This window comes from Pseudophryne corroboree, chromosome 6 (assembly GCF_028390025.1).
Source record: "Pseudophryne corroboree isolate aPseCor3 chromosome 6, aPseCor3.hap2, whole genome shotgun sequence".
NCBI lineage: Eukaryota > Metazoa > Chordata > Amphibia > Anura > Myobatrachidae > Pseudophryne > Pseudophryne corroboree.
The window spans coordinates 543,875,332-543,889,446 of record NC_086449.1 but is presented as its reverse complement, the minus strand read 5'-3'; the positions used below and the strand labels follow the sequence as shown (position 1 = coordinate 543,889,446).

The window sequence follows — 14,115 nt, the reverse complement described above, 5'->3', positions numbered from 1 at the left end:
TCAACAAATTTGAGTGCCCAAATTTTGCATGGAATTCCTCTGTTCCGTTATCCTGGCATTGGAATCTCGGGGGATTTTATGGTATCTCTGGACATTCAGGAGGTATATCTACATGTACCTATCAATACCAACCCTCAGCGGCGTTATCAGCTCCGTGCGCTACCATTCAGACTGTCTATGGCCCCTTGTATATTTACCAAGATTATGGCGGCACATCTCAGGCATCAGGGGGTGAGAATTTTCCCATACCTAGATGACCTGCTAATCTTGGCTCAGTCTCGGAGGTTTTGCAACAGCATCTTCATCTGACGATTGCCTTCTTACAGAAACATGGGATCATCACCTGGAAGAAATCTACCCTGTCATTTGAAAGTATATTACATTTGGGAGCCATCCTAGATTCTCAAGCTCAGGGTTTTTCTGCCAGCATACAAGATAACTACACTTCACTCTAGTCTACGCAGTCTTCTTCAACACTAGAGGGTGTCCATTCACTCAGCCATACAAGTTCTGGGGTCTATGGTCTCCACCTTCAACATGGTGGAATAGGCACAGTTTCACTCCAGATCTCTACAACAACAGATTTTTAGTGTTCACGCTAGGCAGTTTTAGCAGGGCGCCGCGCCCTGCTCGATTTTTTTTTTTAACGGCAAAACCTGCCCTGCCCTTTCTGCTGCGCCCTGCTAAAACTGCCGCCCGCTTCCTGACCTCACAGCGTGGGCGTGCGGCATCCATTCACGCTGAGAGCGCTTGGGGGGGAGCCCAGCACCTCCGTAGGTGCTGGGCGCACGCCCCTAACAGTGACACCGCCCACACCCTTTAATTACCCGCGATGACCCCGCCCCCTATTTTGCATGGCTGCGCCCCCTTTTTGGTGCGCACGCGCTAGTGCCCCTCTAGAACTGGCGCCCTGCCCGGATTCTAGAGTGAACACTAGATTTTGACACTATGGAACAGACATCATCATCTTCTCAGAACCTAGACAATTGTGTTGTCACCGAGGGTTTGGCTCTACCTCTTGTGGTGGATTCAGACGTCCCACTTGAACAAGGGCCTTCCCTTTTGGATCTCTGATTGGGTACTACTCCCCACGGATGCAAGTCTCTGCGGATGGAGAGCAGTAACCTGTCAACAGTCCTTTCAGGGGTGTCGGATAGTCTCTGAAAGTCACCTGCCTATCGACATTCTAGAGTTCAGGATGGTATTCAAAGCGCTCAGACAGGCACAGGACCTTCTTCAAGGCCGACCAGTTCAGATTCTATCCGACAGCACTACAACAGGATGCTTCCTTTGGGAGCTCAGACATGTCCCCACCTTTAGAGGTACTGCTTTTGGACATCCATATGGTATCCATGTGGACCTTAAAAAAGAAAATAAGAGTTATAGTAAGAACTTACCTTTGTTAACGCTTTTCTCTTCGAAGTCAATGGTCCACAGGGCACCCACCCTGACGCACCTGGATTTTATGGGTATTACTTTTCGGTCACTAAGTTCTCTTCTACTTTGAGTGTTTCTTGTGTATACCATTCTTCCCTCTCCTCTGCCGGCTCCTGCCTTAGGGCTTGTTCACTATACTTACTGGTGCACGGACTACTCTACTCTAACCAGCAACCCCATGGTATCCCTGTGGACCCTATGGACTTTGAAGAAAAGTTAACAAAGGTATGCTCTTACATGTCCTCTTTACGTGAGCTAAGCAGCTCTTTGACCCCCAATATCTCTACACTGATGACAGCCAGATCTACTTTTCCTCCTTTTGATCTCTCTTCTCACTTTTTCTGGATGTCCTAGCACTTTCTTAAACTTAACATGTATAAGACTGAGCTGATCATCTTCCTACCCTCCCACAATTTTATTATCTACTGATTGCACAACCATCTCCTCTAGCCCCCAAGTGTGCGATCTTGGAGTCTACTCTACTTCACTCCTCCCTCTTCTTCAAAGCAGTTTCAGTACCTTTCGCAGTCCTGCAGTTTCAATCTCAAATATTTCCAGGATCAGACCCTTTGTCACTGTTGATGCTACTACGATCCTCCTCTCATTTATCATCTTCATATTGAGCTACTGTAACCTCCTTCGATGTGGCCTCCCTGACTCCCAACTCTCTCCACTTCGGTCTGTCATCAATGCTGCTGCTCGGATAATTTTCCTATCCAAATGCACTACATCTGTCTCCACTCGCCTACAATCCACACACTGGTTCCCCTTCATAAACAAATTCACACTTCTCAATCACATACAAGCCCTCACCCATTCCTCTATCATTTACATCTCTGTCCTAATCTCTCTTCACACTCCCGCTGCTTCCCTACACATATGAAATGCTTCCTCCCACACCCTACCTCTGGAATTCTGTCCCTATAGGACTCCACAAAGCTTCACACGGGCTCTCAAGATCCACTTCTTAATCAAAGCCATCCAGCTATCATCCTAATACAGAGCCACATGCTCACTATCTACTCCATCTGTGTCACCCCTGTCTGTCCCTCCCATACCATGGTCCTATCAGTAAGGTCTAGTTTTATTTGTAAGTTAGAATGTAATATGTGGTACATGAGTGATGTACATGATTTTGATACGTCATTTATGCAGGAATTGGCAATAAGAAGAATCCAATTCATCTCCTTGTTCCTCATGGCACGCTCCTCATTTGTGATCTCCCAGCCCTGGATCATAAAAGTCTAATTTCCTGGTTTGACCATCGTCAAGAGGGGAAAGTTGAAGGCATTGTATGGCATTGCAAAGATCGATCTTTAATTAAGGTACAGTAAATGAAGCATTATGACATGCAAGACACTGCTATGATTTATCTTTATGAAATGTAGCAAAGTGGCAGCAACATATACTCTATGATGACAGTGGCAAGTTATAACTCAAATTTTTTGATATGTTGTTAACCTTTTTTTCCCCCTATGTTACCATAAAGCCTGTGTATCTTCCATACACTCTAATTTCCTGAGAAATGTGGATGGGGCTATTTGTAATATAAATGTCGTAATTATTCTCCTTAAGATCCAGTGACAGACACAAGCCTCTCTGTATAGATGACCTGATTTAAAGGAGAATCTAAATGCATGACTTTTACACATCGCTAATGAGTGCATTGAGGCAGAGTTTGTCACATCAGACATGACGTGCATGGTCAAGTCAGGCTATATAGGGAACTTCCGGTATTGTAGATATTGCTTGTGTAGCTACAGATGTAGCCACGCTCACCGGTGCTGCAGCTGCTGCGCCATATAGGCGTCCTAGTCGCGCCATACAAATAGCGCAGGTAGGTGAAGTAAGGCACAAGAGGATCCACAGCATGCAATACACAGTTTCACCACTGGGTGGCGATTGCTCTACTAATGACAACTACAGTACAGTGCTGAATAACAGCAGATGAATATGGCATTACAGAATACTGAACGATGTAGCAAGCCCTGACAAATGGTCCAGTGCACATTAAATATAGTAGTTATGTTTTAATATATTAAAACTGCAGGGCAGAGTATGAAAATCACCAGAACAGCAGGCACCCAGTGCCACCATGCCTTTAAAACTGAAAGTTCCCTTGGTGCGCTGTATAAAATGAGCTTTATATTAAGTAGAAATTTGAACACAGAAAAAAAGATTTGCTCAGCGTCTCCAACACACACACACAGAAAGCATGGTTCACAGTTCTACACAGCTCTCTAAAAGAAAATTTACAACCAGCGATAGTTGGGACACACGGTACAAAAAAAAAAAAGCCACATCACTTTGTCACAGCAGGTGTCATTCACCCGTCTCCAAGGCTCTCTTGGCATGGTGGTATTGCCATACCCTTGAGCTAGGGTGCGATCCCTGCAAAGGACATGCTTGTATTCCTGTGTAAAAAAAAGTTAAATCCACAGTTTTGTTTCTAATTTTCCCAAAACAAGTTCTGTCATACTTTGTATACAGACTCAGACATGCACACAGATATACACAATTAGAAAAAACTGTATGTGCTACTTATTACACACATATAGAAGTGTGGCTTTTCAAATTAAGAGTTTTATCTTTATGAGACTAAGTTTACTTTCCTTCTTCCTGGGCCTCCCCATTGCTTTAATAGGCAGCCTACCCCACCAGTAATACCACCCCCTGTGAGACTTGTGATTTTACAGACTGGGTGTACTGCTTAGTAAAACACAACACAGCTGATATACTACTGTATGTAAATGAATTGCGTATGCTGTCATTTACTAAGCAGTACACCCAGTCCATGAAAATCACAGAGGGAGGGATTAGTGGTGGGGGAAGCTGCCTATTAAAGCAGTGGGGAGGCACAGGAAGAAGTACAGCAAACTCAGTCTCCTAAAGCGATGTCTTACGTAATTTGAAATGCGTAACTTGCATTGTATATCTGTGTAAAAATTAGCATCTACAGCTTTTTTCTCATTTTAACTACATCTGTGTGCATGTCGGAGTCTGTATATGAAGCACAACAGAGCTTGTTTTGGGAAAATTCCAAAACAAACAAACCTGGATGCTACTTTTTACACAGATAAACAATACAAGTATGTCCTTAGTAGGAATCAAACCCTAACTCACAGGCATGGTAACCATCGGTGCTACCATTATGCCAAGAGAGCCTTGGAGACAGGTGACTGACAACTGTAGTGACAATGATGCTCATTGTAATTTTTAAATTTATTTATAGTGCTGTGTGTCCCAAGTGTATCGCTGATTGTAATGATTTTTTTTCTTTTAGAGAGCTGTGTAGAACTCTGAACTGTGCTTTTCTTTGTGTGCATCTGAGATGCTGAGTCAATCTTTTTCAGTGTTCACATTTCTAATTAATGTAATACTGTATCATCTAAAAAAGTAGTTCTTAAACAACAAGCATCATTTGACTTTACAACTGAGACTTCACACATGCGCAATGGTGGTTTTCAAAAGCGACACCTGGTGGACGAACACCAGTATTGCACCCGACGGAGACTTAATTCATTACACGGTAACTGAATACACCACGCTGCGACAAGACGCTGGCAAACATAATGTGGCTAGTTTTTCGCACTACACACCGCACAGAGGATAGATGAGCATGGCTACATCTGTACTTAATCTGCATGTGTTTGTCTTTTCTTGGCTTGTATCCTTGAAGTCATTTTATTTACCTGTGGGTCTCTAAAAGCTTGATGCTGATATTCCAAGTAAGATTTTAGGTTTCCTAGTTCTTCCACTCCTAAATGGGAAGATATTTATGGACTTTTTCTCTCTTTTTAGCTCCATCGCCATCATCTTGGTTTAGGCTGGCCACTCACGGACACATACTTAAGTTCTAAACCAGTTTCCATCAGCATGGATTTGTGTAAATTTGAATACGAGGCTGCTCCAAGTAGTTTGCTAAGAAAACTTTCTAAAAAAGACTATCAGCAATTTGACAGTTTAAAAGACATTGTGCTAGACTGAAATAATTGTACAGTCATCATGCAAGACCAAACTCGATTTAATGTGAGTATACAAAAAATGTCCCTTTTCTAAGGTTATCCATCTTTGGAGCCTTGATTCCAGATTTAAAATAAAAAAATATGTTGTGTGTAGGATCTCAGTATTAATAAACATAACTACAGTACTCTACATTCTTGTACTTTTTCATAACAAGTGGTTACAATTTTACAGGCATCTGACTAATAAAGATCTTCCTGGGTGTTTTTTTTTTTTTCTCTAACGTCCTAAGTGGATGCTGGGGACTCCGTCAGGACCATGGGGAATAGCGGCTCCGCAGGAGACAGGGCACAAAAATAAAGCTTTAGGATCAGGTGGTGTGCACTGGCTCCTCCCCCTATGACCCTCCTCCAAGCCTCAGTTAGGTTTTTGTGCCCGTCCGAGCAGGGTGCAATCTAGGTGGCTCTCTTAAAGAGCTGCTTAGAAAAAGTTTTAGGTTTATTATTTTCAGTGAGTCCTGCTGGCAACAGGCTCACTGCATCGAGGGACTTAGGGGAGAGAATTTCAACTCACCTGCGTGCAGGATGGATTGGATTCTTAGGCTACTGGACACCATTAGCTCCAGAGGGAGTCGGAACACAGGTCTCACCCTGGGGTTCGTCCCGGAGCCGCGCCGCCGACCCCCCTTACAGATGCTGAAGATTGAAGGTCCGGAAACAGGCGGCAGAAGGCTCTTCAGTCTTCATGAAGGTAGCGCACAGCACTGCAGCTGTGCGCCATTGTTGTCACACACTTCACACCAAGCGGTCACGGAGGGTGCAGGGCGCTGCTAGGGGCGCCCTGGGCAGCAATATTTTATTACCTTAAGGCAAAAGAATACATCACATATAGCCATTAAGGCTATATGTATGTATTTAACCCATGCCAATTATCTAAATCCACGGGAGGAAAGCCCGCTGAAATAGGGGGCGGGGCTTATTCTCCTCAGCACACAGCGCCATTTTCCTGCTCCGCTCCGTTGTGAGGAAGGCTCCCAGGACTCTCCCCTGCACTGCACTACAGAAACAGGGTAAAACAGAGAGGGGGGGCATTTTTTGGCGATATACTGGATATATTTAAGCTGCTATAAAGAACAACACTTATATAAGGTTGTTCCCATATATATTATAGCGCTTGGGTGTGTGCTGGCAAACTCTCCCTCTGTCTCCCCAAAGGGCTAGTGGGGTCCTGTCTTCGATAAGAGCATTCCCTGTGTGTCTGCTGTGTGTCGGTACGTGTGTGTCGACATGTATGAGGACGATGTTGGCGTGGAGGCAGAGCAATTGCCGATAATGGTGATGTCACCCCCCAGGGAGTCGACACCGGAATGGATGGCTTTGTTTATGGAATTACGTGATAATGTCAGCACATTACAAAAATCAGTTGACGACATGAGACGGCCGGCAAACCAGTTAGTACCTGCCCAGGCGTCTCAGACACCGTCAGGGGCTGTAAAGCGCCCTTTACCTCAGTCGGTCGACACAGACCCAGACACTGAATCTAGTGTCGACGGTGATGAAACAAACGTATTTTCAAGTAGGGCCACACGTTATATGATCACGGCAATGAAGGAGGCTTTGCATATCTCTGATGCTGCAAGTACCACAAAAAGGGGTATTATGTGGGGGGTGAAAAAACTACCTGTAGTTTTTCCTGAATCAGAGGAATTAAATGATGTATGTGATGAAGCGTGGTTTAACCCAGATAGAAAAATGCTAATTTCAAAAAAGTTATTAGCATTATACCCTTTCCCGCCAGAGGTTAGGGCGCGCTGGGAAACACCCCCTAGGGTGGATAAGGCGCTCACACGCTTATCAAAACAAGTGGCGTTACCGACTCCGGATACGGCCGCCCTCAAGGATCCAGCAGATAGGAGACTGGAAACTACCCTAAAAAGTATATACACACATACTGGTGTTATACTGCGACCGGCCATCGCCTCAGCCTGGATGTGCAGTGCTGGGGTGGTCTGGTTGGATTCCCTGACTGAAAATATTGATACCCTGGATAGGGACAGTATTTTATTGACTATAGAGCAATTAAAGGATGCTTTCCTTTATATGCGAGATGCGCAGAGAGATATTTGCACTCTGGCATCGAGAGTAAATGCGATGTCCATATCTGCCAGAAGGAGTTTATGGACGCGACAGTGGTCAGGTGATGCGGATTCCAAACGGCATATGGAAGTATTGCCGTATAAAGGGGAGGAATTATTTGGCGTCGGTCTATCGGATCTGGTGGCCACGGCAACTGCCGGAAAATCCACCTTTTTACCTCAGACCCCCTCCCAACAGAAAAAGACACCGTCTTTTCAGCCGCAGTCCTTTCGGTCCTATAAGAACAAGCGGACAAAAGGACAGTCATATCTGCCTAGGGGCAGAGGAAGGGGTAAGAGAGGGCAGCAAGCAGCCCCTGCCCAGGAACAGAAGCCCTCCCAGGGTTCTGCAAAGCCCTCAGCATGACGCTGGGGCCTTACAAGCGGACTCAGGAACGGTGGGGGGTCGACTCAAGAATTTCAGCGCACAGTGGGCTTGCTCACAGGTGGACCCCTGGATTCTGCAGGTAGTATCTCAGGGTTACAGGTTGGAATTCGAGAAGTCTCCCCCTCGCCGGTTCCTAAAGTCTGCTTTGCCAACGTCTCCCTCAGACAGGGCGACGGTATTGGAAGCCATTCACAAGCTGTTTGCTCAGCAGGTGATAGTCAAGGTACCCCTCCTACAACAGGGAAAGGGGTATTACTCCACGCTATTTGTGGTACCGAAGCCGGACGGCTCGGTAAGACCTATTCTAAATCTGAAATCTTTGAACCTGTACATACAAAAATTCAAGTTCAAGATGGAGTCACTCAGAGCAGTGATAGCGAATCTGGAAGAAGGGGACTTTATGGTGTCCCTGGACATAAAGGATGCTTACCTGCATGTCCCAATTTGCCCTTCACATCAAGGGTACCTCAGGTTCGTGGTGCAAAACTGTCATTATCAGTTTCAGACGCTGCCGTTTGGATTGTCCACGGCACCTCGGGTCTTTACCAAGGTAATGGCCGAAATGATGATTCTTCTGCGAAGAAGAGGCGTATTAATTATCCCTTACTTGGACGATCTCCTGATAAGGGCAAGGTCCAGAGAACAGCTGGAGGACGGAGTAGCACTAACCCAAGTAGTGCTGCAACAACACGGGTGGATTCTGAATTTTTCAAAATCTCAGTTGACCCCGACCAACACGTCTGCTGTTCCTGGGAATGATTCTGGACACGGTTCAGAAAAAGGTGTTTCTTCCGGAGGAGAAAGCCAGGGAGTTATCCGAACTTGTCAGGAACCTCCTAAAACCAGGGACAGTGTCTGTACATCAATGCACAAGAGTCCTGGGAAAGATGGTGGCTTCTTACGAAGCGATTCCATTCGGCAGATTCCACGCACGAACTTTTCAGTGGGATCTGCTGGACAAATAGTCCGGATCGCATCTGCAGATGCATCAGCGGATAACCTTATCGCCACGGACAAGGGTGTCTCTTCTGTGGTGGTTGCAGAGTGCTCATCTGTTAGAGGGCCGCAGATTCGGCATACAGGACTGGGTCCTGGTGACCACGGATGCCAGTCTGAGAGGCTGGGGAGCGGTCACACAAGGAAGAAACTTCCAGGGAGTATGGTCAAGCCTGGAGATGTCTCTTCACATAAATATACTGGAGCTAAGAGCGATTTACAATGCTCTAAGTCTGGCAAAACCCCTGCTTCAGGGTCAGCCGGTGTTGATCCAGTCGGACAACATCACGGCAGTCGCCCACGTAAACAGACAGGGCGGCACAAGAAGCAGGACAGCAATGGCAGAAGCTGCAAGGATTCTTCGCTGGGCGGAAGATCATGTGATAGCACTGTCAGCAGTATTCATTCCGGGAGTGGACAACTGGGAAGCAGACTTCCTCAGCAGACACGATCTACACCCGGGAGAGTGGGGACTTCATCCAGAAGTCTTCCACATGATTGTGAACCGTTGGGAAAAACCAATGGTGGATATGATGGCGTCCCGCCTCAACAAAAAACTGGACAGGTATTGCGCCAGGTCAAGAGATCCTCAGGCAATAGCTGTGGACGCTCTGGTAACACCGTGGGTGTTCCAGTCAGTGTATGTGTTCCCTCCTCTGCCTCTCATACCAAAAGTACTGAGAATTATACGGCAGAAGGGAGTAAGAACGATACTAGTGGCTCCGGATTGGCCAAGAAGAACTTGGTACCCGGAACTTCAAGAGATGCTCACGGAGGATCCGTGGCCTCTACCTCTAAGATGGGACCTGCTTCAGCAGGGACCGTGTCTATTCCAAGACTTACCGCGGCTGCGTTTGACGGCATGGCGGTTGAACGCCGAATTCTAAAGGAAAAAGGCATTCCGGAAGAGGTCATTCCTACACTGGTAAAAGCCAGGAAGGAGGTGACTGCACAACATTATCACCGCATTTGGAGAAAATATGTTGCGTGGTGTGAGGCCAGGAAGGCCCCCACGGAGGAATTTCAACTGGGTCGATTCCTACATTTCCTGCAAACAGGATTGTCTATGGGCCTCAAATTGGGGTCCATTAAGGTGCAAATTTCGGCCCTGTCGATTTTCTTCCAGAAAGAATTGGCTTCAGTTCCTGAAGTCCAGACCTTTGTAAAAGGAGTACTACATATACAGCCCCCGGTTGTGCCCCCAGTGGCACCGTGGGATCTTAATGTAGTCTTGGATTTTCTCAAATCCCATTGGTTTGAGCCGCTCAAATCAGTGGAGCTGAAGTATCTCACATGGAAAGTAACCATGCTACTGGCCCTGGCTTCAGCCAGGAGAGTATCAGAATTGGCGGCTTTATCATATAAGAGCCCATATCTGATTTTCCATACGGACAGGGCAGAACTGCGGACGCGTCCTCATTTTCTGCCTAAGGTGGTGTCAGCGTTTCACCTGAACCAGCCTATTGTGGTGCCTGCGGCTACTAACGAGTTGGAGGATTCCAAGTTGTTGGACGTGGTCCGGGCATTGAAAATATATATTTCAAGAACGGCGGGAGTCAGAAAGTCTGACTCACTGCTTATATTGTATGCACCCAACAAGATGGGTGCTCCTGCTTCTAAGCAGACGATTGCTCGTTGGATTTGTAGCACAATTCAACTTGCACATTCTGTGGCAGGCTTGCCACAACCTAAATCTGTCAAGGCCCATTCCACAAGGAAAGTGGGCTCATCCTGGGCGGCTGCCCGGGGAGTCTCGGCATTACAACTCTGCCGAGCTGCTACTTGGTCAGGGGCAAATACGTTTGCAAAATTCTACAAATTTGATACCCTGGCTGAGGAGGACCTTGAGTTCTCTCATTCGGTGCTGCAGAGTCATCCGCACTCTCCCGCCCGTTTGGGAGCTTTGGTATAATCCCCATGGTCCTGACTGAGTCCCCAGCATCCACTTAGGACGTTAGAGAAAATAAGAATTTACTTACCGATAATTCTATTTCTCGTAGTCCGTAGTGGATGCTGGGCGCCCATCCCAAGTGCGGATTGTCTGCAATACTTGTACATAGTTATTGTTACAAAAAAATCGGGTTGTTATTTGTTGTGAGCCGTCTGTTCAGAGGCTCCTACGTTTGTCATACTGTTAACTGGGTTCAGATCACAAGTTATACGGTGTGATTGGTGTGGCTGGTATGAGTCTTACCCGGGGTTCAATATCCTTCCTTATTGTGTACGCTCGTCCGGGCACAGTATCCTAACTGAGGCTTGGAGGAGGGTCATAGGGGGAGGAGCCAGTGCACACCACCTGATCCTAAAGCTTTATTTTTGTGCCCTGTCTCCTGCGGAGCCGCTATTCCCCATGGTCCTGACGGAGTCCCCAGCATCCACTACGGACTACGAGAAATAGAATTATCGGTAAGTAAATTCTTATTTTTTTTTATTGCAACAGTTTGTACATTGAAGGTGTAATGGTTGACTGAAATGGTTACTGTCCAGGAGCAGTATCATTTTTAATGCAATGTAACTTTTAAATATGTACCACATCAAGACTGGGAAAAAATAATCTTTTATTTAAATAAAAAACAAATGACATCCTATAAACATACAACCCTAGGAGGATCATTTAGTGCATTGCTAATTTACAGATGTGTATAAAATAACAAAATGTGAAAAATGTATTCCTACAAAGTTTGAAAACCTCTAAACTGTTACACAGTCTGAAAAAAATAAGTATAGTATGCTTTGTTTTTTCTTTATTAAAAATCTGTATGAGCATACTCTTTATATTACAGGTTGAGTATCCCTTATCCAAAATGCTTGGGACCAGAGGTATTTTGGATATCGGATTTTTCCGTATTTTGGAATAATTGCATACCATAATGAGATATCATGGCAATGGGACCTAAATCTAAGCACAGAATGCATTTATGTTTTATATGCACCCTATACACACAGCCTGAAGGTAATTTTAGCCAATATTTTTTATAACTTTGTGCATTAAACAAAGTGTGTCTACATTCACACAATTCATTTATGTTTCATATACACCTTATACACACAGTCTGAAGGTCATTTAATACAATATTTTTTAATAACTTTGTGTATTAAACAAAGTTTGTGTACATTGAGCCATCAGAAAACAAAAGTTTCACTATCTCACTCTCGCTCAAAAAAGTCCGTATTTCGGAATATTCCGTATTTCGGATATTTGGATATGGGATACTCAACCTGTACTCAGCAATAGGATGTAGCCATAATGGCACGCAGTGGAATTGCGACTATAAATCAGTAATTTGTATAGAATATATTTATTGAAAAGATATGGACCCTGTATTCATGTCTCCGTAACATACTATATACATATTTTTAAGCTCCTTAACCTGCTTTATCTTGGTAATGACATCAATAAATGTACCATTTTTGTTTTTAACATACCTTTTTAAAAGTGACTCTAAATGCGTTACTACAGTACAGTATGTAGTAACATGTTTTCTAGAAAACTGGCAAAACATACACCCTATTGTGACTATTACCTCAGCAATCCACATTGGTTGGAATGTGAATATGAACCCCAAACTGTTGTGAAAGAGCCTTAAGCTTTTCCTCAAGGAGAATATTCTTTTTAACTTCTACGTTATAGTTATACTTTAGATCTTCAATCTCTTCAAAAAATGTAGGATCAAAGTTTTCAAGTTCCTTTTTCAACCTTTTAATCTCATCCTGAAAATAAAACAAACTCTTTATTCAATTAGTCCATATGAAACGCTTGAGTTAGTTGAGAAAAAAAAAACCCCCACCACCCAAATTTCCCCAGCACGCTGGGGTAAGCCACCATCCACTGCAAGGTGTCTCTACGCTGGTGGTCATACAGTACATGACAGTAACATGTATACTGATCCCTGTAGTGTCATACAGATATGTCCTCTTCTTTGCTCTGTGCGCTACAAGTCGCCTTACACAGAACGTGAGAGTGCCGTGTGTAGCGTAGAGTGTGTTTTAGTTGGAGGGTTATTTTTCCGCAAAGTAATGCATCTTAGGATGCACAAGCTGCTTCTTATTAAAATGATATGCAGCATGCCTATGTTCTGTGTGTGATTGCGACTGTATTTGCATGCAAAGGGGCAGATGTATTAACCTGGAGAAGGCATAAGGAAATGATAAACCAGTGATAAGTGCGCAAGGTGATAAACGCACCAGTCAGTCAGCTCCTAACTGTCAATTTGCATATTGGAACTGATTGGTTAGTGCATTTATCACCTTGCACTTCTCACTGGTTTATCACTTCCTTATGCCTTCTCCAGGTTAATACATCTGCCCCAAAATGCTATGCTACAGTGTTTTCATGGAAAACACTAACATGTTTAATTTCAGATGCAGACAGAGCATGCTGCATATCATTTTAATCAGCAGTATCTACTTGTGCGTCCTACAACAATACTTTGCATCTAAGAAATGTTTTAACAGAAAAAAAATGCAAAACAAGATGCTCCGCGCTACAGAGTCTCACTACAGCATGGCGCAATTTCAAGGGCTGTTTAGCATGACTGCAGCAAGGATGTAAAAGGACATATCTGTAAACTAAGGCGCTTGTGATGTCTCCAGGGGAGTTGGTTCTCAATATAGAAATTCTTAAATGTATGACCCATAAGTGACACTAATAGCATGTAGTGTAGGATCACCAGAGGTGCCTTGCTATGGCTGGTGGCTTACCATATGTTTGTAACTGAGCTCTCTGCATTTCTGTTATTATGCAGGATGTAAGTCTCACTTGCAGGTCCATTGCAGTGTGCTGGGGTAAAAATTTATTTGGTCTTGTCTAGATTAATCCTTTCATGCACCTGTGATGGCCTGATAAATTGAGTCTGTGCATCGCTGTTTTTTTTTTTTTTTTAAACCCCCAAAATATTTACATTAGTCAAAATGCTACAGGCGCAGTTTACATCTGTTTGCTAATTATAACCTTACAGATTCATTAAGGTGAAATGTACATGTGTCCTCATACAGCAGTGATCCAGTTGTGGGAAAGAGCCCCTTTCGGCGCAGCGCGTTCTAGCATCTTTTCTGCCGAAAATGCACCTTAGTTGCAACACAATGGGATACGTCCGGAAACTGGGGGGGGGGGGGGGGGGGGGAAATTCAGACCTAATTGCTGTGCTGCGTTCAGATAGTCGCTGCCCAAGAGGACTGTATATTCGCTGTGCAAGTG

The 14,115-nt window shown here is 44.7% G+C and overlaps 2 protein-coding genes across 3 annotated transcripts in view; one reads left to right on the top strand and one right to left on the bottom strand.

Moving 5' to 3' along the window:
* Positions 1-5,592, top strand: part of RLIG1 (RNA 5'-phosphate and 3'-OH ligase 1) — a 164,048-nt gene extending 158,456 nt beyond the window's left edge. For both annotated transcript variants that reach the window (XM_063930502.1, XM_063930501.1), the window contains 2 exons: positions 2,593-2,762; positions 5,239-5,592. In XM_063930502.1, coding sequence (XP_063786572.1) covers positions 2,593-2,762; positions 5,239-5,424 — 356 coding nt within the window. In that variant the 3' untranslated portion in view covers positions 5,425-5,592. The remainder of the gene's footprint in view (positions 1-2,592; positions 2,763-5,238) is intronic.
* A 5,867-nt stretch (positions 5,593-11,459) lies between these two features.
* Positions 11,460-14,115, bottom strand: part of CEP290 (centrosomal protein 290) — a 497,171-nt gene continuing 494,515 nt past the window's right edge. Inside the window, exon 53 of the mRNA XM_063927658.1 lies at positions 11,460-12,629. Within this exon, the coding sequence (XP_063783728.1) occupies positions 12,444-12,629 (186 nt within the window). The 3' untranslated portion in view covers positions 11,460-12,443. The remainder of the gene's footprint in view (positions 12,630-14,115) is intronic.